Source organism: Oncorhynchus mykiss, chromosome 6 (assembly GCF_057628025.1).
Source record: "Oncorhynchus mykiss isolate SJ-2025 chromosome 6, ASM5762802v1, whole genome shotgun sequence".
NCBI lineage: Eukaryota > Metazoa > Chordata > Actinopteri > Salmoniformes > Salmonidae > Oncorhynchus > Oncorhynchus mykiss.
Window position 1 is genome coordinate 34,240,492 of NC_143027.1, and position 25,068 is coordinate 34,265,559.

Below are 25,068 nucleotides of genomic sequence, written 5' to 3' on the forward strand. Positions count from 1 at the left end.
ATTTCCATAAGTATTCTATAACTTGACTGGAGTTCACCTGTGGTGTCCAATTGGTTGGCCATGATTTGTAAAGGCACACACCTGTCTATATACAGTTGACAGTAGATGTCAGAGCTAAAACTAAGCCATGAGGTTGAAGGAATTGTCCATAGAGCTCCGAGACAGGATTGTGTTGAGACACAGATCTGGGGAAGGGTATCAAAACATTTCTGCAGCATTGAAGGTCTCCAAGACCACAGTGGCCTCCATCATTCTCAAATGTAGTTTGGAACAAACAAAACACTTCCAAGAGCTGGCCGCCTGGCCAAACTGAGCAATCGGGGGAGAAGGGCTTTGGTCAGGGAGGTGACCAAAAATCCGATGGTCACTCTGACAGAGCTCCAGAGTTCCTCTGTGGAGATGGGAGAACCTTCCAGAAGGACAACCATCTCTGCAGCACTCCTCCAACAGGCCTTTATGATCAAGTGGCCAAACAGAAACCACTCCTCAGTAAAAAGCATATAACAGCCTGATTGGAGTTTGCCAAAAGGCACCTAAAGGACTCCCAGGTCATGAGAAACAAGATGCTTTGGTCTGATGAAACCAACATTAAACTCTTCGGCCTGAATGCTAAGCGTCACCTCTGGAGGAATTCTGGCACCATCCCTACGTTGAAGCATGGTAGTGGCAGCATCATGCTGTTCGGGATGTTTTTCAGTGGAAGGGACTGGGAGACTAGTCAGGATTGAGAGAAAGATAAACCGAGCAAAGTACAGAGAGAGATCCTTGATGAAAACCCGCTCCAGAGCACTCAGGACCTCAGACTGGGGCGAAGGTTCACCTTCCAACAGGACAACGACCCTAAGTACACAGCCAAGACAACGCAGGAGTGGCTTCGGGACAAGTCCCTGAATGTCCAAGGGGCCCAGCCAGAGCCCGGACTTCAACCTGATCTAACATCTCTGGAGAGACTTGAAAATAGCTGTGCAGCGATGCTCCCTATCCAATCTGACAGAGCTTGAGAGGATCTGCAGAGAATAATGTGAGAAACTCCCCAAATACAGGTGTGCCAAGCTTGTAGCATCCTACCCAAGAAGACTCAAGGCTGTAATCGCTGCCAAAGGTGCTTCAACAAAGTACTGAGTAAAGGGTCTGAATACTTATGTAAATGTGATATTCAGTATTATTTTTGAATTAGCAACAATTTCTAAAAACCTGCTTTTGCTTTGTCATCATGGGGTATTGTGTGTAGATTGATGAGGGGAAATAAACAATTTAATACATTTTAGAAAAAGGCTGTAACGTAACAAAATGTGGAAAAAGTCAAGGGGTATGAATACTTTCCAAATGCACTGTATAATTATTTCTTGCAACTATCTACTCGTTCTCCTCATCTCACCTTTTCTTGTGGACTTCAATGCACAACACATCAGCTGTCTGTGACCAGGTGTCTTTGACCAAGTCTTTCAAAGCCAAACCTTCACACCATGACCACCAACCACTACACACAGCCTACATTGTTGTGTCATTTTATTTTACCTTTATTTAACTAGGTAGGCCAGTTGAGAATAAGTTCTCATTTAAAACTGCGACCTGGCCAAGATAAAGCAAAGCAGTGCAACACAAACAACACAGAGTTACACGTGGGATTAACAAACGTACAGTCAATAACACAATAAAAAAATCTATATACAGTGTGTGCAAATGTAGAAAGAATAGGGAGGTAAGGCAATAAATAGGCCATAGTGGCGAAATAATTACATTTTAGCAATGAAACACTGGAGATATAGATATGCAGAAGATGAATGTGCAAGTAGAGATGCAAAGGAGCTATTTACAGATGGGCTGTGTACAGGTGCAATGATTGGTAATGTCACGCTCGCTATCCTCAAACTCCCTGTCATAAATCAACCAAGGCGCAGCGTGCATGTAGTTCCACATCTTTTAATGAAAATGAAACCAAAATAACCAAAAAACAAACAGGTAAACAGGCAAAGAACGTGACGCAATCGAGATGCACACAAACACACACTGAAAAATAATTACCCACAAAACACAGGTGGGAAAAGGCTACCTAAGTATGGTTCTCAATCAGAGACAACGATTGACAGCTGCCTCTGATTGGGAACCATACCAGGCCAAGCACATAGAAATAGAAAACATAGAAAAAACACATAGAATGCCCATCCCAACTCACACCCTGACCAAACCAAAATAGAGACATAAAAAAGGAACTAAGGTCAGGACGTGACAGTGCCCTTCCCAAAGGTGCGGACTCCGGCTGCAAAACCTGAACCTATAGGGGAGGGTCTGGGTGGGCATTTCACAGCGGTGGCGGTTCTGGTACGGGACGTAGACCCCACTCCACCTTAGTCTTGGCCCACTCTGGAGTGGCGACCCTCGCCGCCGACCCCAAACTGGGGACCCTTACCACGGGCCCTGAACAGGCGGGTGACCCTGGCGGCGCCGGACAGGCGGGAGACTCTGGCCGCTCCGGAGTGAAGGGCGGCTCTGGCAGCTCCTGACTGACGGGCGGCTCTGGCAGCTTCTGACTGACGGGCGGCTCTGGCAGCTCCTGACTGACGGGCGGCTCTGGCAGCTCCTGACTGACGGGCGGCTCTGGCAGCTCCTGACTGACGGGCGGCTCTGGCAGCTCCTGACTGACGGGCGGCTCTGGCAGCTCCTGACTGACGGGCGGCTCTGGCAGCTCCTGACTGACGGGCGGCTCTGGCAACTCATGACTGACGGGAGAACCTGGAGAGAGGAGACAGAGAGACAGCCTGGTGTGTGGGGCTGCCACAGGACCCACCAGGCTGGGGAGACCTACAGGAGACCTGGTGCGTGGAGGAGGCACCGGATAGACAGGGCTTTGGAGGCGCACTGGCGGTCTCGACCGCATAGCTGCCCCCCCCCGGTTCTGGCTGGATGCCAGCTTCCACCCGCCGAGACACAGTGCGCATCACCCCATAGCACGGGGCCTGACCTGTCACCTGCTCGCCCCAGTAAGCATGGGGAGTGGGCTCAGGTCTCCAACCTGACCCCGCCACACTCCCCGTGTGCCCCCCCTCAAAACATTTTGGTGACTGCCTCTCGGGCTTCAGTGACCGGGTCTTGTCCTCCACCATTCTCTCCTCCCCGGTCCAACTCCTCCTCCAGGTTGGCGCATGCTGCTTGGTCTTCTTGTGGTGGGTAATTCTGTCATGCTCGCTATCCTCAAACTCCCTGTCATAAATCAACCAAGGCGCAGCGTGCATGTAGTTCCACATCTTTTAATAAAAGTAAAATTGAAATTACCAAAAAACAAACAGGTAAACAGCAAAGAACGTGACACAACAGAGGTGCACACAAACACACACTGAAAAATAATTACCCACAAAACACAGGTGGGAAAAGGCTACCTACGTTTGGTTCTCAATCAGAGACAACGATTGACAGCTGCCTCTGATTGGGAACCATACCAGGCCAAACACATAGAAATAGAAAACATAGAAAAAACACAGAATGCCCACCCCGACTCACGCCCTGACCAAACCAAAATAGAGATATAAAAAAGGAACTAAGGTCAGGACGTGACAGGTAAGCTGCTCTGACGCTTAAAGTTAGTGAGGGAGATAGAAGACTCCAGCTTCAGTGATTTTTGCAATTTGTTCCAGTCATTGGCAGCAGAGAACTGGAAGGAAAGGCAGCTAAAGGAGCAGTTGGCTTTAGGGATGACCAGTGAAATATACCTGCTGGAGCGTGTGCTACGGGTGGGTGCTGCTATGATGACCAGTGAGCTGAGATAAGGCGGGGCTTTACCTAGCAAAGACCTATAGATGCCCTGGAGCCAGCGGGTTCGGCCACGAATATGAAGCGAGGGCCAGCCGAGAGCATACAGGTCGCAGTGGTGGGTTGTATATGGGGCTTTGGTGACAAAACGGATGGCTCTGTGATAGACTACATCCAATTTGCTGAGTGTTGGAGGCTAATTTGTAAATGACATCGCCGAAGTCAAGGATCGGTAGGATGGTCAGTTTTACGAGGGTATGTTAGGCAGCATGAGTGAAGGATGCTTTGACACGAAATAGGAAGCCGATTTTAGATTTAATTTTGGATTGAAGTTGCTTAATGTGAGTCTGGAAGGAGAGTTTACAGTCTAACCAGACACCTAGGTATTTTTAGTTGTCCACATATTCTAAGTCAGAACCTTCCAGAGTAGTGATGCTAGACGGACGGGTGGGTGCGGGCAGCGATCGGTTGAAGAGCATGCATTTAGTTTTACTTTTATTTAAGAGCAGTTGGAGGCCACGGAAGGAGAGTTGTATGGCATTGAAGCTCGTCTGGAGGTTTTTTAACACAGTGTTCAAAGAATGGCCACAAGTATACAGAATGGTGTCGTCTGCGTAGAGGTGGATCAGAGAATCACCAGCAGCAAGAGCGACACCACTGATGTATACAGAGAAAAGAGTCGGCCCAAGAATTGAACCCTGTGGCACACTCATAGTGACTTGCCAGAGGTCCGGACAACAGGTCCTCCGATTTGACACACTGAACTCTATCTGAGAAGTAGTTGGTGAACCAGTCGAGGCAGTCATTTGACAGATTGACAGAGTCGAAAGCCTTGGCCAGGTTGATGAAGACGGCTGCACAGTATTGTCTTTTATCGATGGCGGTTATGATATCGTCATAGTAGACGTACCGTAGCTACTACAACTGTGTTAGTAAACCCACTACAATCATGCAGTACAGTGTAGTCAGAAAGCAGTTTAGCAGTTACACTGATGAGACCTGATTTCAATAAATAAAACCAAAAGCTTACCTTGACTTGGAAGAGTTCCAGTGTTGGATAGCCATAGCCAGCTAGTTAACATGGCATTCCTCTCGGGTTTGAGCTGGGTGTTTGAGAAGGCTAAACTAGCTAGCTCCATTCACTAGCTAAGTGAAAATGAAAGTGAAACCAAATATAGTTAGCTCTCTTTTGCATCTCGCTAATTTTGGAAGAAATTAATTTGTTCAAAACTGTTTAACTATTGTCTCTCTGAGTGAGTTACTCACCCCATTTTATGTACTGCAGTGCTAGCTAGCTGCAGTTTATGCTTTCTTTACTAGATTCATTCTCTGCTATTTTGATTGGGTGGACAACATGTCAGTTCATGATGCAAGTGCTCTGATGATTTTTCGGAGGACATCCTGAAACCAATCATAATTACCGTGTAAGTCTATGGAAGGGGGTGAGAACCATGAGCCTCTTAGGTTTTGTATTTTTAGCCAATGTACGTACACACAGGAGGACAGAAGCTAGCTGTCTTCTGGCTACACCATGGTGCTACCCTACAGAGTGCTGCTGAGGCTACCTACATTACAAAACAGTGTGTTTAAGCAATTATTTGTTGACATATCTAAATAGGATCACTTTTAATGTTTCACCATTTCTATGAAATTAATTGAGGAGGATGGTGTGACATGTACGCTGGGAGTCGGAAAGCAAGTGCAGGTCGTGAGTTTAATAAACGGCCCATAGACCAATACAAGAAACACGAGCAGCGTATAGACACGAAACAGTCAATACCACCTGGGGAATGGAATAAAGGAAATGACAGATATAGGGGAGGTAATCAGTGAAGTGATGGAGTCCAGGTATGTCTCATGATGAGACACAGGTGTGCGTATTGATGGGTGCCTGGTGTGCGTAACGATGGTTGCCAGGGCCGGTGGATAGTAAACTGTCAATGTCAAATGCCGGAGGGGAAGAGCGGAGTATACGTGACAGATGGTCCTCCGAGCCTCCACTGATTCAGACATGCCTCCACTGTGAATATTCCTATGAATGAAACAGTCAGGCACATGTTTGCAAGTATCCAGCCAGCAACTTTCACCTGTCAGCGGCAACAGCTTTCACAGGCTCATCATTTGCACAAATACAGAAGTTTGCCCACTTCATTATTTTGATACATTTGATAACCCAATTTTGAAACATAATCTATGTAAACTCTGTGTGTGTGTGTGTGTGTGTGTGCGTGTGTGTGTGTGTGTGTGCGTGTGTGTGCGTGTGTGTGCGTGTGTGTGCGTGTGTGTGCGTGTGTGCGTGTGTGCGTGTGTGCGTGCGTGCGTGCGTGCGTGTGTGTCCGACCAGTATCTTTGAGGGGCCAGGAGTTGATCTATGCTGCAATGCCAATCAATGGGGCTCTGCAAAGACCTCACCTCCAGTCTCTTGCCTGCTCACCAATGGTTGTCGATGGGGAGAACAGAATTAGGTAGGTTTAGTCTTACCTGTTCAAACTTCAACATAGTACCTATCCTAACTGATATTGGTAATAGAACAGTGACTATATGTGTATGTGTTCATAGAAACATGTATGGCGCCACCACATGGAGACTCGCAAGATGATGTGATGAAGTCCAGACTGACAGAAGGGCTTGATACTGATGTCTCTGAATGGAGAGAGACCTGGCACTCGGCATAACTTTTACTAGACACAACTTTTACTTGTATTGCCTCTTTTTATTGTTGGATTGAATGGTATCAGTCAATATGGGGAGGGAGAAACCCTTTGTATTCTGCACCAGAATCAGGAAACACCTGTTGTATACGGGACACCACACAGGAAGGCATGACTAGGGCTGTTGCGGTGACCTTATTACCGCCACACCGGCAGTCATGAGTAGGGCTGTTGTGGTGACCGTATTACCACCACACCGGCAGTCATGAGTCATGACCGCAGTAAAATTCCACGTGTCATGGTTAATGCACTCTGGACATGCTTAGGTAGCACCTAACTACCATCAGGTCCTATGGCCTGGTACTCGGGGCTCTATTGTTCCTCTAACCACTCTGATATCAATGCAATTGAAATTCACATCAAACACTTATCATTAAAACAGTAGGCCTATAGTCCCTTTAAAACTCACCTCACTGTGATGAACAATTTGAAGAAAGAAGTTCAACAGCAGGTTGAAACAGTGTAAAACATGGTTGTTGTGGATGTTGTTTCAAAGCCTAACCTGATGAAAGGACCAGCGCTTTCTAAAGTGATGATCAATTCAACACTTCCATATGAATATTAGAGCTTATGCATAGGCTTATGAGCCCATTTTTTTATTTTTTATTATGATTGTGCCTTTTATACAACAAACAGCCTACCACATATTATGCATGGAAGAAAAACATAAAACAAAAATGATTTAAGATTTCTCTGGTACATAATTGGTCTAGCCTGTAGGCCGTCATTGTAAATAAGAATTTGTTCTTAACTGACTTGCCTAGTTAAATAAAAATAAACAGAGTTTGAGACAGCAGGTGCAGTAGAGAGAGGGAGGGAGAGTGACAAAGAGGGTCAAAAACAGCAGGTTCAGGAGAAGGTAGCACATCCAGGCAACAGGTCAGGGATCCATAACCGCAGGCAGAACAGTTGAAACTGGAGCAGCAGAAAGACAAGGTGGACTGGGGACGGGGACAGCCAGGAGTCCTCAGACTTGGTCCTAGGGCTCAGGTCCTCTGGGAGAGGAGAGAGAGAGCTATGGGAGAATTAGAGAGAGCATACTTAAGTTGGGGCGGCAGGTAGCCTAGTGGTTAGAGCCAAGGGCTTTGTCCCCAAATAGAAAGGTATTTCTATGGTACAAAAACACATTGATAATCATGAACAACAGATAGGCTACATAGAAAAAAAGGAGAAACAGACTAAAGAAATTGACATGGAAAAATAAAAGAGCGAGGCAGAGTTGAGGAGGAATGTAACAGCGAGAGTAATTCATCCAGCACTACTTACCCTGACCTCTCTAAATAAGGACACACATGGACAAATCACCTACCCACAGAAATAGACACAACCTGCCTAGGCTTGCCAAACACGCACATACAAAGACACACCTTTTTCTCTCCCTTTTCTTCTCTCCTCTCCATCTCTCCTCTCCATCCAACAGACGCCACATCCTCACTAGTGAGATTGGGAGCGGCTGTTAATGGGAATGGCAACAGAGCTGGAGTGGGATGGAGTGTGGATGGAGATGGTCCTGGAGATGAGATGGGGATAGGGACAGGTTGGGTTCTGATTGAAGGGCTGCCATCAGCATGGAGAGCAATAAAGTTGGTGTGTGTGTGTAGCCCAAATTACATTTTAGAGTGTCTCCAGCACAAGGTGCACCTGTGTAATGATCATGCTGTTTAATTAGCTTCTTGATATGCCAAACCTGTCAGGTGGATTATCTTGGCAAAGGATAAATGCTCACTAACAGGGATGTAAACAAATTTGTGCACAAAGTTGAAGAGAAATAAGATTTTTGTGCGTATGGAACATTTCTGGGATCTTTTATTTCAGCTCATGAAACATGGGACCAACACTTTACAGGTTGCATTTATATTTTTGTTCAGTATATTATCACTTGATGAGAGAACAGCGTGTGCAGCCTGAGGCAAGGATCAGAGAGCAAATTTTTCTTGTAACTTTTTCAAATAGTCAATAGCCTATAGTTGCATCATGCAGCCCATACTGTATATGTTTTGATTTCTAAGATATTCTAAGGTTTGTATCATTCACAACAAATTATCATGAGACCGGCAGTCATTTGCATGACAATAACCGGCTGTCAAAATTTAATGACTGTCACAGCCCTAGGGTATGACCACTCTGACACGTTTGCCAAGGTAGCCCCATTACCACTAGACAAAATGCCGATAGGCACAATATCTGTATCGGCTGGGAATGACAATGAAAGATGAAATGTGCACATTGTTATATTAGCAGAACACTACTTCTTTGGTATTATGTAAAGTGTTGTTTATTCTACATGGACCTGTTACTACATTTGAAAGTTATCAAAACACTTAGTTTAGAATATCTACATAAATTCAGGAATTGCATTCTTCTCATATTACTCTGTAGGCTACTGACCAATTCAAAGCTTCCTCCAACATCTCAACATACATCTGCCTGTAGTTATTGAACTCAACCTGCAGGAGATTTGTTTGTTCTGATTGAGTGGGGAGACAGCTTTTTCTCCCCCTTTTCCTCTCTCCTTTCCATCTCTCCTCTCCAGCCAACAGACGCCACAGCCTCACTAGTGAGATTTGGAGCGGCTGTCCATGGGAATGGCAACAGAGCTGGAGTGGGATGGAGTGTGGGATGGAGATGGTCCTGGAGATGAGATGGGGATAGGGACAGGTTGGGTTCTGATTGAAGGGCTGCCATCAGCATGCCAAGTAGAGAAATAAAGATGGTGTGTGTATTTGTGTGTGTGTGTGTGTGTGTGTGTGTGTGTGTGTGTAGCCCAAATTACATTTCTGCTCTTCCTTTTGAAGAATGAAGGCCCTTCAAATGCGCTTACTGTTGGAGTCAGACTTGCGGATGTCATGAGTAACATCAGTTGGTGGCACCAGCCCATGAGTAGAGGCTGTCTGTTTCTGCTTCCTGCTGTGTGATTGGACCCACAGGAAGGAAGACCACGCAAAATATCTGCAGGACTGACCTATAGGAGCTGGTTATATCAGTCAGGTGACAGGAAGAGAGTTAAGGCGTTAGCATACTTCATTTCGGCAGGCTGTGAACCGAACGAGTGTGCTCGCATACCTCCTTAAAAGACCCTTGCTTGAAAAACAAGAAGAAAGCGGTAATAGTACTGTTTGTCCATGTTGGGACGCCATAGCCAGTATACACTTCCTCAAAATAGTCAGAATTAATCAAAGACAGGGCCTCCCGGGTGGCGCAGTGGTTAAGGGCGCTGTACTGTTTTACATAAAGCTGTAAAGCTGATATCTCAAAGTGCTGTACAGAAACCCAGCCTAAAACCCCAAACAGCAAGCAATGCAGGTGTAGAAGCACGGTGGCTAGAGAGGAACCAGGCTATGTGGGGTGGCCAGTCCTCTTCTGGCTGTGCCGGGTGGAGATTATAACAGAACATGGCCAAGATGTTCAAATGTTCATAAATGACCAGCATGGTCCAATAATAATAAGGCAGAACAGTTGAAACTGGAGCAGCAGCACGGCCAGGTGGACTGGGGACAGCAAGGAGTCATCATGTCAGGTAGTCCTGAGGCATGGTCCTAGGGCTCAGGTCCTCCGAGAGAGAGAAAGAAAGAGAGAATTAGAGAGAGCACACTTAAATTCACACAGGACACCGAATAGGACAGGAGAAGTACTCCAGATATAACAAACTGACCCTAGCCCCCCGACACATAAACTACTGCAGCATAAATACTGGAAGCTGAGACAGGAGGGGTATATAGTGTATATACAACTGTGGAGCACCCCATGAACAAAGAAACACACACACCCACTTTATTCTTTCAATTGCACTCTATGCACATGCACACCTACAAACCTCCCGATCAAAAGTCTGTGTGTGTGTATGGACATACAGTACATGATTTCACAGTTAGTTTAACATAGATGCATTTTCTCACCAGTCCATTCTACTATGATCAACCTATGGCTCCTTGGCAGGTCTCCAGACTAACATTTTCCTTCGTGGCACTGGTGCCACTAACTTTTTCAGTTGGTGGCACCAGCCCATGATTTGATGGCTCCCCCCCAAAAAACAATATGTAGTGTTACACAATAGAATACATTTCACAATAGAATACATCTTATAAAGTCATTATAAAGTCATTCACAATGCTTTATTAAGAACTGTAATAGACTGCTGAGATGGTATTTAACAAAATAAGTTGTTACATTTAACATCTCCAAGCAGGAATGCATGATTCAAAATATTGTGAAATGCAGCCTAATCCAGTGATTGTCTTGAATTTTGGGTTGACAATTAGGCCATTTTTGAAATAATTTACTGTGAAAATAGGGCTCCAGAATTTTATAATTTGCCTTAATCTTTATGTGAACTAATATTATACGTAAGCCTCATTCAATTGGTGCTAATTCACCTCCTGACGAAGTGGAAACTCAAAACACTGGGGAGCCAGGTCCAGCCAATCAGAATTAGTTGTTTTTCTTTTACCACAAAAGGGCTTTATTACAGACAGAAATACTCTTCAGGTTCCTCAGCTGTCCGTGTCATGTATTGTCATGTTGTGTCTTGTTCTTTCTCTTCACCCTGTCTCCCTCTGCTGGTCGTATTAGGTTACCTTTCCTTACCCTCCTTCCCCCAGCTGTTCCTTGTCTCCTCTAACTACCTCGTTCACCCCTTTTCCCACCTGTTCCCTTTTTTCCTCTGATTAGGTCTCTATATCTCTCTCTGTTCCTGCTTCTGTCCTTGTCGGATTCTTGTTTGTGTTAGTCATACCTGAACCAGACTATCGTCATGTTTGCTGCAACCTTGTCCTGTCCTGTCGGAATCTGCCGGTCCATCTGAGCCTACCTATGTTTGGTTATTAAAGAAGCTCTGTTTACGTTAATTCGCTTTTGGGTCCTCATTCACGCACCGTAACAGAAGAATCCGACCAAGAATGGACCCAGCGACTTCGGATCCTCTCCACTCAGCCGTCGAGATCCAGGGAGCGATGCTAGGCAGACACGAGCTGGAATTGTCTGCTGCTCGACATGCCGTTGAGACCCTGGCCATCCAAGTCTCCAACCTCACAGAACAGGTTCACCATCTCCGCCTCGATCCACCGGCCACTTCCAGGGCTTTCGAATCTCCGGAGCCCAGAATCAATAACCCGCCGTGTTACTCTGGGGAGCCCACTGAATGCCGCTCGTTCCTCACCCAGTGTGATATTGTGTTTTCTCTCCAGCCCAACACTTACTCCAGGAGCACTGCTCGTGTCGCCTACGTCATATCTCTCCTTACTGGACGGGCTCGTGAGTGGGGCACGGCAATCTGGGAGGCAAGGGCTGAGTGTACTAACCAGTATCAGGACTTTAAGGAGGAGATGATACGGGTTTTTGACCGATCTGTTTTTGGGGAGGAGGCTTCCAGGGCCCTGTCTTCCCTATGTCAAGGTAATCGATCCATAACAGACTACTCTATTGAGTTTCGCACTCTTGCTGCCTCCAGTGGCTGGAACGAGCCGGCTTTGCTCGCTCGTTTTCTGGAGGGTCTCCTCGCAGAGGTAAAGGATGAGATTCTCTCCCGGGAGGTTCCTTCCAGCGTGGATTCCTTGATTGAACTCGCTATTCGCATTGAGCGACGGGTTGATCTTCGTCACCGAGCTCGTGGAAAGGAGCTCACGTTCTCCGTTGCCCCCCTCTCCGCATCACTACCATCTTCCTCTGCCGGCTCGGGTGCTGAGCCTATGCAGCTGGGAGGTATCCGCATCTCGACTAAGGAGAGGGAACGGAGAATCACCAACCGCCTCTGTCTCTATTGCGGTTCTGCTGGTCATTTTGTCACTTCATGTCCAGTAAAAGCCAGAGCTCATCAGTAAGCGGAGGGCTACTGGTGAGCGCTACTACTCCTGTCTCTCCTTCAAGATCCTGCACTACCTTGTCGGTCCATCTACGCTGGACCGGTTCGTCAGCTTCCTGCAGTGCCTTAATAGACTCTGGGGCGGAGGGCTGTTTTATGGACGAGACCTGGGCTCGGGAACATGACATTCCTCTCAGACAGTTAAGGGAGTCCACGGCCTTGTTCGCCCTGGATGGTAGTCCTCTCCCCAGGATTCAGCGTGAGACGCTACCTTTAACCCTCACTGTCTCTGGTAATCATAGCGAAACCATTTCTTTTTTAATTTTTCGTTCACCTTTTACACCTGTTGTTTTGGGCCATCCCTGGCTAGTTTGTCATAATCCTTCTATTAATTGGTCTAGTAATTCTATCCTCTCCTGGAACGTCTCTTGTCATGTGAAATGTTTAATGTCTGCTATCCCTCCTGTTTCCTCTGTCTCTTCTTCACAGGAGGAGCCTGGTGATTTGACAGGGGTGCCGGAGGAATATCACGATCTGCGCACGGTGTTCAGTCGGTCCAGGGCCACCTCTCTTCCTCCACACCGGTCGTATGATTGTAGTATTGATCTCCTTCCGGGAGCCACTCCCCCCCGGGGTAGACTGTACTCTCTGTCGGCTCCCGAACGTAAGGCTCTCGAGGATTATTTGTCTGTAGCTCTTGACGCCGGTACCATAGTCCCCTCCTCCTCTCCCGCCGGAGCGGGGTTTTTTTTTGTTAAGAAGAAGGACGGGTCCCTGCGCCCCTGCATAGATTATCGAGGGCTGAATGACATAACAGTGAAGAATCGTTATCCGCTTCCTCTTATGTCTTCAGCCTTCGAGATCCTGCAGGGAGCCAGGTTTTTCACTAAGTTGGACCTTCGTAACGCTTACCATCTCGTGCGCATCAGGGAGGGGGACGAGTGGAAGACGGCGTTTAACACTCCGTTAGGGCACTTTGAATACCGGGTTCTTCCTTTCGGCCTCGCTAACGCTCCAGCTGTCTTTCAGGCATTAGTCAATGATGTCCTGAGAGACATGCTGAACATCTTTGTTTTCGTTTACCTTGACGATATCCTGATTTTTTCACCGTCACTCCAGATTCATGTTCAGCATGTTCGACGTGTCCTCCAGCGCCTTTTAGAGAATTGTCTTTTTGTGAAGGCTGAGAAGTGCTCTTTTCATGCCTCCTCCGTCACATTTCTCGGTTCTGTTATTTCCGCTGAAGGCATTAAGATGGATCCCGCTAAGGTCCAAGCTGTCATTGATTGGCCCGTCCCTAAGTCACGCGTCGAGCTGCAGCGCTTTCTCGGCTTCGCGAACTTCTATCGTCGTTTCATCCGTAATTTCGGTCAGGTGGCAGCTCCTCTCACAGCCCTTACTTCTGTCAAGACGTGCTTTAAGTGGTCCGTTTCCGCCCAGGGAGCTTTTGATCTCCTCAAGAATCGTTTTACATCCGCACCTATCCTTGTTACACCTGACGTCACTAGACAGTTCGTTGTCGAGGTTGACGCGTCAGAGGTGGGCGTGGGAGCCATTCTTTCTCAGCGCTCCCTCTCTGACGACAAGGTCCACCCTTGCGCGTATTTTTCTCATCGCCTGTCGCCGTCGGAACGTAACTATGATGTAGGAAACCGCGAACTGCTCGCCATCCGCTTAGCCCTAGGCGAATGGCGACAGTGGTTGGAGGGGGCGACCGTTCCTTTTGTCGTTTGGACTGACCATAGGAACCTTGAGTACATCCGTTCTGCCAAACGACTTAATGCGCGTCAGGCGCGCTGGGCGCTGTTTTTCGCTCGTTTCGAGTTCGTGATTTCTTATCGTCCGGGCTCTAAGAACACCAAGCCTTATGCTTTATCTCGTCTCTTCAGTTCTTCAGTAGCCTCCACTGACCCCGAGGGGATTCTCCCTGAGGGGCGTGTTGTCGGGTTGACTGTCTGGGGAATTGAGAGGCAGGTAAAGCAAGCACTCACTCAAACTCCGTCGCCGCGCGCTTGTCCTAGGAACCTTCTTTTCGTTCCCGTTCCTACTCGTCTGGCCGTTCTTCAGTGGGCTCACTCTGCCAAGTTAGCCGGCCACCCTGGCGTTCGGGGTACGCTTGCTTCCATTCGCCAGCGTTTTTGGTGGCCCACCCGGGAGCATGACACGCGTCGCTTCGTGGCTGCTTGTTCGGTCTGCGCGCAGACTAAGTCCGGTAACTCTCCTCCTGCCGGCCGTCTCAGGCCGCTTCCCATTCCCTCTTGACCGTGGTCTCACATCGCCTTAGATTTTGTCACCGGACTGCCTTCGTCAGCGGGGAAGACTGTTATTCTTACGGTTGTCGACAGGTTCTCTAAGGCGGCTCATTTTATTCCCCTTGCTAAGCTTCCTTCTGCTAAAGAGACGGCACAAATCATCATCGAGAATGTTTTCAGAATTCATGGCCTTCCGTCAGACGTCGTTTCGGACAGAGGTCCGCAATTCACGTCTCAATTTTGGAGGGAGTTTTGCCGTTTGATTGGGGCTTCCGTCAGTCTCTCTTCCGGCTTTCACCCCCAGTCTAACGGTCAAGCAGAACGGGCCAATCAGACTATTGGTCGCATCTTACGCAGTCTTTCTTTTCGCAACCCTGCGTCTTGGTCAGAACAGCTCCCCTGGGCAGAATACGCCCACAACTCACTTCCTTCGTCTGCGACCGGGCTATCTCCTTTTCAGAGTAGCCTCGGGTACCAGCCTCCGCTGTTCTCATCTCAGTTCGCCGAGTCCAGCGTCCCCTCCGCTCAGGCTTTTGTCCAACGTTGCGAGCGCACCTGGAAGAGGGTCAGGTCTGCACTTTGCCGTTATAGGGCGCAGACTGTGAGGGCTGCTAATAAGCGTAGAACTAAGAGTCCTAGATATTGTCGCGGTCAGAGAGTTTGGCTCTCCACTCAGAACCTTCCCCTTAAGACCGCTTCTCGCAAGTTGACCCCGCGGTTCATTGGTCCGTTCCGTATTTCCCAGATCATTAATCCTGTCGCAGTTCGACTTCTTCTTCCGCGATATCTTCGTCGCGTCCACCCGGTCTTCCATGTCTCCTGTGTCAAGCCCGTTCTTCGCGCCCCCGCTCGTCTCCCCCCCCCCCCCCCCCATCCTTGTCGAGGGCGCACCCATCTACAGGGTCCGTAGGATTTTGGACATGCGTCCTCGGGGCCGTGGTCATCAGTACCTAGTAGATTGGGAGGGGTACGGTCCTGAGGAGAGGAGTTGGGTTCCCTCTCGGGACGTGCTGGACCGTGCGCTGATCGATGATTTCCTCCGTTGCCGCCAGGTTTCCTCCTCGAGTGCGCCAGGAGGTGCTCGGTGAGTGGGGGGGTACTGTCATGTATTGTCATGTTGTGTCTTGTTCTTTCTCTTCACCCTGTCTCCCTCTGCTGGTCGTATTAGGTTACCTTTCCTTACCCTCCTTCCCCCAGCTGTTCCTTGTCTCCTCTAACTACCTCGTTCACCCCTTTTCCCACCTGTTCCCTTTTTTCCTCTGATTAGGTCTCTATATCTCTCTCTGTTCCTGCTTCTGTCCTTGTCGGATTCTTGTTTGTGTTAGTTATGCCTGAACCAGACTATCGTCATGTTTGCTGCAACCTTGTCCTGTCCTGTCGGAATCTGCCGGTCCATCTGAGCCTACCTATGTTTGGTTATTAAAGAAGCTCTGTTTACGTTAATTCGCTTTTGGGTCCTCATTCACGCACCGTAACAGTCCGGGTGGCTGGTCTCAGACAATCCCGCAGGTGAAGGCATTGTGTTGTATGACAAAACTGCATATTTTAGATTGGGTTTTTATTGTCTCCAGCACAAGGTGCACCTGTGTAATGTTCATGCTGTTTAATCAGCTACTTGTCAGGTAGATGGATTATCTTGGCAAAGAAAGGAGAAATGCTCCCTAACAGAGATTGGAGGCGGAAATGAGCTTCCATAGTTTTACGTGGCTCAGTGCAGCCGGCAGGCGGCAGCTACTGCGACAATTTCAGAATGTAAGAGGATGTTACTGCAATTTCAGGTAAAAACTCAACAAAACAATTCTGAAATATAAGGAAAATGTCAATACATTGCAGCTGTTTCAAAAACACTGCTCTGCTATTACCTTTTATACTATAGGACTGTTGAGCTCTGACCAAGAAGGAGAGTGATGTAGTGCTGCATCAGATGACCTGGCCTCCACAATCACCCAACCTCAACCCAATTATATGGTTTGGGATGAGTTGGACCACAGAGTGAAGTAAAAGCAGCCAACAAGTGCTCAGCATATGTGAGAACTCCTTCAAGACGGTTGGAAAAGCGTTCCAGGTGAAGCTGGTTGAGAGAATGCCAAGAGTGTCATCAAGGCAATGGGTGACTACTTTGAAGAATCTTAAATATAAAATGAATTTTGATATGTTAAAAAAAATGCTGGTTACTACAACACTTTTTTGGTTACTACATGATTCCATATGTGTTATTTCATAGTTTTGATGTCTTCACTATTATTCTACAGTACAATGTAGAAAATAAGAAAAATAAAGAAAAATCCTGCAGGATTCAACATTTTAAATTATACACAAGACACATTGTCTTCACACATTTTCAGATGCTTTTCACTGACAGCCGAAACTCAATAATCAGACTTGTTCTGCAGCCCATTCATGCCATTATGAACTCATCCTCTAATTTAATAAAGTGCCCCCAGCCACCACTGCTGCAGAGACTGAAGTGAATACTGAAGGTCCTTGAGGGATGTCATCTAAATGGGTCATTTATTAGGACATGACTGGGTTTGCTAAATATGCTTTAGGTGTCAGGTCAACCCTCTGTCTATGGGTACATCTCAATAGAGGCTTCCTCTCCTTCATCTACAGTAGTCCGAAAAGACAGGTGATATGGATTCTTCAGCCATTCCTGAACCTGCGACCAAAAACAAGCTACATATCGACAGTACCAAAACAAATGCTCTATTGATTCTCTTTGCGGCAAAATCTGCAGAGCTGGTATGGTTGTATCCCCAATATATAAAATGTTATTGGTTGCAATATTTTTTTATAATAATTTAAATTGAAAGTTTTGAATCAGGTTTAGTTTTCTGAATCAGTGCATACAGTAGCTGGTGAAAGTATTCACCCCCTTTGGCATTTTTCCTATTTTGTTGCCTTACAACCTGGAATTAAAATAGTTTTTGCGGGGATTTGTATCATTTGATTTACACAACATGCCTACCACTTTGAGGATGCACATTTTGTTTTGTGAAACAAACAAGAAATAAGACAAAAAAAACAGAAATCCCAGCCCCCGTCCCCGCAGGAGGTCTTTTGTCTTTTGGTAGGCCGTCATTGTAAATTAGAATTTGTTCCTAACTGACTTGCCTAGTTAAATAAAGGGAATTTATATATATATATTATATTATATTATATATTTATAAATAAATAAAACCACTCGAGTGTTGCTTTAGCAGTATGCTTAGGGTCATTGTCCTGCTGGAAGGTGAACCTCCGTCCCAGTCTCAAATCTCTGGAAGACTGAAACAGGTTTCCCTCAAGAATTTCCCTGTATTTAGCGCCATCCATCATTCCTTCAATTCTGACCAGTTTCCCATTCCCTGCTGATGAAAAACATCCCCACAGTATCCCCAAAGTATGATGTTCTTGTGGTGATGAAAGGTGTCGGGTTTGCGCCAGACATAGCGTTTTCCTTGATTGTTGCCTGATTAATGCCCTCCTTGCCTGGTCTGTGAGTTTTGGTGAGTGGCCTCTCTTGGCAGGTTTGTTGTATTGCCATATTCTTTCCATTATTTAGCAATGGATTGTTTTTTTATAACTCAACCCTGATCTGTTACGGTGAGTGAATGAGGACCCAAAAGTGAATTAACTTAAACAGAGCTTCTTTAATAACCAAACATAGGTAGGCTCAGATAGACCGGCAGATTCCGACAGGACAGGACAAGGTTACAGCAAACATGACGATAGTCTGGTTCAGGCATGAAACACAACAAACAAGAATCCGACAAGGACAGGAACAAAAACAGAGAGAGATATAGGGACCTAATCAGAGGGAAAAAAGGAACAGGTGGGAAACGGGGTGAATGGGTAGTTAGGAGGAGACAAGGCACAGCTGGGGGAAAGAGGAGGAGAAAAGGTAACCTAACAACGACCAGCAGAGGGAGACGGGGTGAAGGGAAAGGACAGAAACACACAACATGACAATACATGACATGATCTGTACTTCTCCACAAATTTGTCCCCGACCTGTTTGGAGAGCTCCTTGGTCTTCATGGTGCCGCTTGCTTGGTGGTGCCCCTTGCTTAGTGGTGTTGTAAATTACAGGTTGTAATGCAACAAAATAGGAAAATCACCAAGGGGGATAAATACCTTTGCAAGGCACTATATACCATGTGCCATGGCATCGGTACATCGAAAAACTCTTCCCAACTATTTTGCAATCTGTATGGCACAGCTGTCATTTTTTTTGTCCTTAAATTAAACTTGTATACTTTTTATTTATCAGAATTTTCTTTACATTTGATCGTTAATGCAGGGCCAACAGACAAGTTTTTACTTTCTCCCCTTCCACGGCTTCCATTTTTTGCGGTAATGCTGCAATTAGTTGATTGTAATTTTCGATAGAGCTGACATTTTCATATATTTTTGTTAGCTGCATGTGTGACATAACTCCACCAGCCCTATTTATTATTTAATTTACAAAGATTATACAGTTTTTTCTTAATTTAAAAAAAGACATGTTTTTTTTAATCAACTAGTATATTTGAGTTTAACCGTAATATGTATTTTTATATTTGTTCTGCCTTTTCTGGTGGATTAAACTGACATTTAAACCAACTTTTTATGGCTTGTTTTAAAAATAGCTATATTTTGGATATGATTTCATTTTCAAATAATCGAAAGTGAGAGGTTGTAATCTGAATAAAGGGAAAAAGGCCCTTCTTGAACACGGGATTAACCATTCTAAAACCAGTTCAGAATTAAGTATAGCTTTTGTATGACTGAAGCCTTTATTGAGAGGTCTAATGCTTTAATATTTAATCATTTCTGCCCTCCGAATTCTTATTCAATATATAAATAGGCCCGTTTAATTTTGTGTGGCTTGCCATTCCAAATGAATATTAATATGTTTTTGCTCATATATTAAAAAAAACAAGTCTTTAGGTGTAGACAGGGCCATAAGCAAATAGGTAAACTGGGATATGATTTAAGAGTTAATCAGGGTGATTTTTTGACAAATAGACAGGTATTTTCCTTTACATGGTAGCATTATCTTATCTAATTTTGCTAACTTTCTATTAAAATGTATTTTTCGGGATATGAACACTGAGTATGTCCACTTCACCATCAGCCCATTTCATTGGTAAACAACACGGTAATGTAAAAGTTTTATTTCTAGTGATCCGATATGTAATATAGTACACTTATCATCATTTGGTTGTAATCCAGAGAGTTTAGAACAATTAGATACTCTATGAGGCTGTGGAGGGATCCAAATTTTGGATTTAAAAGAAAACATGAATCATCAGCGTATAATGACGCCTTTGTTTTTAAGCCCTGTTTTTCTAGCCCCTTGATATTACTGTTGGATCTGATTTGAATAGCTAACATTTCAATGGCCATAATAAATAGATATGCCGATAGTAGACAGCTTTGTTTTACCCATCTTGACAGTTCAATACTTTCTGAGAAGTAGCCATTATTTACTATTTTACACCTAGGGTTACTATACAACTTTAACCCACTGTATAAGAGACTCTCCCAAATTGAAATATTACAGGCATTTATATATAAATTACAATCATAATTTAAAAAAAGCCTTTTCAAAGTCAGCGATGAATACCAGGCCTGGTTTCACAGATTTTTCAAAGTGTTATATTGTTTCCAGTACTTGTCTTATATTATCTTCACCGTATCGTCCATATAAAAAACCTGTCTGATTAGGATTAATAATATCTGACAATACCTTTATGTTTCTATGCACTATGCATTTTGCTAGAATTTGTGCATCACAACACTGAAATGTAAAGGGCCTCCATTTTTTTTAAATGGACTGGATCTTTCTGTTTACCACCTGGGTCCTGGTTCAGTAATAGTGGAATCAGACCTTGTTGAGTAGCTGATAATCTGCCATATTTATTTGAGTGGTTAAACATGCCAATAACGGACCGCTGAGTACATCAAAAAAGGTTTGATATACCCCAACTGGTATGCCATCCATATTTGGATTTTCCCCCGGACTTAATGGCTTGAATTGCATGCAAGTTCCTCCTCTGTAATTTGGCATTCACATTAGGCTTTCTGTACAGCTGTTAATTTTACATTATTAATAGAAAAACAACCCTATAATTAACGTCGGTTAGTAGATATGGAGGAGACTGAAACGAAAACATAAGTTTATAGTACTTTGCGTCCTCTTTCAAAATATTGTTTGTTGAATCAATGGTGACTCCATCATTTGTAACATGTTTCAGTTATTCTTTTTGGTAGCATTTCTATGTTGAAGATAAAGATAAATGTACAGTACATTTTCCCCCATTTTCCATCAATTTTTTAAATGTTTTATAATATATTACACTTGATCATTATTGAATAAGTTCCTCCAGTTGTTTTTGTTTTTCCTTTAACTGATTATGTGCCTGGTATAGTTTTTATTGCTATCCATCTGTACTGTTAGTCCCTCTATTTCCTTTGTTAATATGAACTCTTGACCCGACACTGCTTTTGTTTTAAAGATGAGTATTGAATTGCATGGTCTCTAAAGGCACATTTAAAAGTGTCCCGTACAATAAGGGGATCTGCTATACCTATGTTATGTCGGAAAAAGTCAGTTATAAATTCTTCGGTCCTAGTTGTCATCCAATAGGCTTTGATTCAATTTCCAATAACCTCACCCATGTGGAAATTATGTAAGAGTAATGTATATGTCAATTATTTGATTGTCCTACTGCATTCTGTCCACTATCAACACTTTTTAAACTTTTGGTGCCAGCGAAAATGACATAAGAAAGTAGTCAAGACGACTAGCTTGATTGAACCTCCGCCATGTACAGTATATCTCACTAGGGCAGGACATTTATGCCTCCGTACATCCACTAGTTCCAATATATCCATGATATTCGTGATTTATTTAAGTGCATGAGGGTGATAGTTTTATTGTGATTTACATTACAGTCCATTGAGGTATTTAAAACTGTAATATCATCTCCCCCCATAATAATAGAGTATTGTATTGTTTGTAGGCTTGATTAATTATTATACAATGCATTCAGAAAGTATTCAGACACCTTGACTTTTTCCACATCTTGTTACGTTACAGCCTTATTCTAAAATTAATTTAAAAAGAAAATGTTCCTCATCAGTCTATACACCATACCCCATAATGACAAAAGCTAAAATTGGTTTTAAGAAATGTTTGCAAATTTATAAACCCAAAAAACGGAAATATCACATTTACATGAGTATTCAAACCCTTTACTCAGTACTTTGTTGAAGCACATTTGGCAGAGATTACAGCCTAGATTCTTCTTAGGTATGACGCTACAAGCTTGGCACACCTGTATTTGGGGACATTCTTCCAATCTTCTCTGCAGATCCTCTCAAGCTCTGTCAGCTTGGATGGGGAGCGTCGCTGCACAGCTATTTTCAGATCTTTCCAGAGATGTTCAATCAGGTTCAAGGAAATTTAGAGTCTTGTCCCGAAGCCACTCCAGCATTGTCTTGGCTGTGTGTTTAGGGTCTTTGTCCTGTTGGAAGGTGAACCTTCACCCCAGTCTGAGGTCCTGAGCGCTTTGGAGCAGCTTTTCATCAAGGATCTCTCTGTACTTTGCTCTGTTCATCTTTCCCCCGATGCTGAATAGTCTCCCCCGTCCCTGCTGCTGATAAACATCCCCACAGCATGATGCTGCCACCACTATGCTTCACCGTAGTGATGGTGCCTGGTTTCCTCCAGATGTGACACTTGGCATTCAGGCCAAAGAGATCAATATTGGTTTCATCAGACCAATGAATCTGTTTCTCATGGTCTGAGAGTCCTTTAGATGCTTTTTGGCAAACTACAAGCTGGCTGTCATGTGTCTTTACTGAAGAGTGGCTTCCATCTGGCTACTCTACCATAAATGCCTGATTGGTGGAGTGCTGCAGAGATGGTTGTCCTTCTGGAAGGTTATCCCATCTCCAAAGAGGAAGAGAGCTGGAGCTCTATCAGAGTGACCTTCGGGCTCTTGGTCACCTCAGACATGACACTTGGCATTCAGGCGAAAGAGTTCAATCTTGGTTTCATCAGACCAGAGAATCTTGTTTGTCATGGTCTGAGAGTCCTTTAGGTGCATTTTGGCAAACTCCAAGCGGGCTGTCATGTGTCTTTTACTAAGGAGTTGCTTTCGTCTGGCCACTCTACCATAAAGGCCTGATTGGTGGAGTGCTGCAGAGATGGTTGTCCTTCTGGAAGGTTCTCCCATCTCCACAAAGGAACCCTGGAGCTCTGTCAGAGTGACCATCAGGTTCTTGGTCAAGGTCTTTCTCCTCCGATTGCTCAGTTTGGCTGGGTGGCCAGCTCTAGGATGAGTCATGGTGGTTCCAAACTTCTTCCATTTAAGAGTGACGGAGGCCACCGTGTTCTTGGGGACCTTCAATGCTGCAAACATTTTTTGGTACCCTTTCCCAGATCTGTGCCTCGACCCAATCCTGTCTCTAAACTCTATGGACAATTCCTTCGGCCTCATTGCTTGGTTTTTGCTCTGACATGAACTGTCAACTGTGGGACCTTATAAAGACAGGTGTGTGCCTTTCTAAATCATGTCTAATCAATTGACACAGTATCTATTTCCATTGACAGAGTGGTGCTGAATGTAAAAAGGGCTCAATTTACCCCACTCTCCCCTACTGGGCTGAGACTGGGATTTTCTCAGTGAGAGAGGAGACTGGTATAACCATGGTTGCACTCTGTCATTCACACTATCGTCAACTCACACACTGGTATTCCCATCACACCGCAGGGCTGGGAATAGAGTCTAGAGGGGGAGACAAGCATTAGATGAGAGAGAGAGCCAACAAAGAAAGAGGGACAGTGAGCAAGAGCATTAGTGAGGTTGGCACTGATGCTGGGCGATTAGGCCTGGCTCGCAGTCTGTGTTCTAATTAATTCCAAAGTTGTTAGATGGGGTTGAGATCAGGACTCTGTGCAGACCAGTCAAGTTCTTCCACATCGATCTGGACAAGCCACTTCTGTATGGACCTTGCTTTGTGCACGGGGGCATTGTCATGCTGAAATAGCAAAGGGACCTCCCAAATCTGTTGCCACAAAGTTGGAAGCACAGAAACGTCTAGAATATAATTTTATGCTGTAGCGTTCACCCTTCACTGGAACTAAGGTGCCTAGCCTGAACCATGAAAAACAGTCCCAGACCATTATTCCAAACTGTACAGTTGGTACTATGCATTCTGGCACGTAGCGTTCTCCCGGCATCCGCCAAACCCAGATTCGTCTGTCAGACTGCCAGATGGCGAAGCTTGATTCATCACTCCAGAGAACGCCTTTTCACTGCTCCAGAGTCAAATGGCGGCAAGCTTTACACCACGCCAGCCGACGCTTGGCATTGGCGTGGTGATCTTTGGCTTGTGCGGCTCGTCAGCCATGGAAACCCATTTCATGAAGCTCCCAATGAACAGTTCTTGTTGCTTCCAGGCGCAGTTTGGAACTCGGTAGTGAGTGTTGCAACCGAGGACAGATGATTTTTACGCACTACCCGCTTTAGCACTTGGCGGTCCCGTTCTGTGAGTTTGTGTGGCCTACCACTTCCCGTCTGAGCCGTTGTTGCTCCTAGACAGCCCTTTCAGTTAACGGGGGCAGCTTTAGCAGGGCAGAAATTTGATGAACTGACTTGCTGGAAAGGTGGCATCCTATGACGGTACCAAGTTGAAAGTCACTGAGCTCTTCAGTAAGTCTATGGAGATTGCATGGCTGTGTGCTCAATTTTCTACACCTGTCAGCATGGGTGTGGTTGAAATAGCTGAATCTACTAATTTGTCCACATACTTTTGTATATATAGTGTATCAAGGTTAGATTAAAACTGGTGGGTCACAGTTATATAGGGCCTCAGGAAACATGATCTAATTTCACTTCACACAGCTACAGTAGCGGGGGTATTTTTGCCCCCTCAGAAATCAGTGTGAGTGAAGCCATGGCTAGCCAGAGTACTGTGTTGTTGCTCTACAAACAGGTTTCCATGGGACATTCCTTTGATATATGGTTATTTAGTAGAGTAGAGTTCATGTATTAGTGGGTTCAATGCTAATCCTGCAACAGAGACACTTAAAGCCCGTATCTCTCTCTGCTCCTCTCTGTCTCCATCGCTCTCTCTCTCTTTCGCTCACCCCCGCCCCATTAAAGTTGGCTAATTAAAACTAAGCCCCTCCCTTTGGGGAGTTGCTCCACTTCAACTGGCTCTGGTTCCCACATTCATTATCTTCCCCCTGGAACACCAGGAATCGATCAGTGGTTTCCAGGGCCCCCCAGCTTCCTACTAGGAAGGCAGAGGAAGAAGGACGAGGTAGAGAAAGGGTATTCATTTGTGGATTAAGGATGTGAGGAATTAGCACGTATCAGAGTGAAGGCTGTATTCTCACTCATCATCTTCTCTCTCTCTCTCTCTCTCTCTCTAGCTCACTCACTCACTCACTCACTCAAACAAGGCCACCTGGAAATCACTAGTGCCAGCAAATATCCTACAGATAGATACAGAACATAGTTCTAGATCTGTTTCTACTAGCAGCAACACTTACAGCTAGAGCCAAACCACCACTGGCTGCTAG

General features: G+C 45.2%; 1 protein-coding gene across 1 annotated transcript; it reads right to left on the reverse strand.

Annotated features, from left to right (window-relative positions):
- Positions 1 to 1,492: 1,492 nt before the first annotated feature.
- Positions 1,493 to 5,081, reverse strand: LOC149982841 (uncharacterized). The gene is made up of 2 exons (XM_090237735.1): positions 4,778 to 5,081; positions 1,493 to 2,733 (listed from the first exon to the last, which is right to left on the reverse strand). The coding sequence occupies exons 1-2, from the start codon at positions 4,884 to 4,886 to the stop codon at positions 2,303 to 2,305; spliced, it is 540 nt and encodes a 179-aa protein (XP_090093861.1). The 5' UTR covers positions 4,887 to 5,081; the 3' UTR covers positions 1,493 to 2,302.
- Positions 5,082 to 25,068: the final 19,987 nt, after the last annotated feature.

Excerpts from the sequence above, each read along its gene's own strand:
- LOC149982841 (XM_090237735.1), bottom strand. The coding sequence starts at position 4,886 with ATGGAGCTAGCTAGTTTAGCCTTCTCAAACACCCAGCTCAAACCCGAG. Across the intron at positions 2,734-4,777 it reads TGGAACTCTTCCAAGTCAAG|GTTCTCCCGTCAGTCATGAG; the intron begins GTAAGCTTTTGG and ends TCCTCTCTCCAG.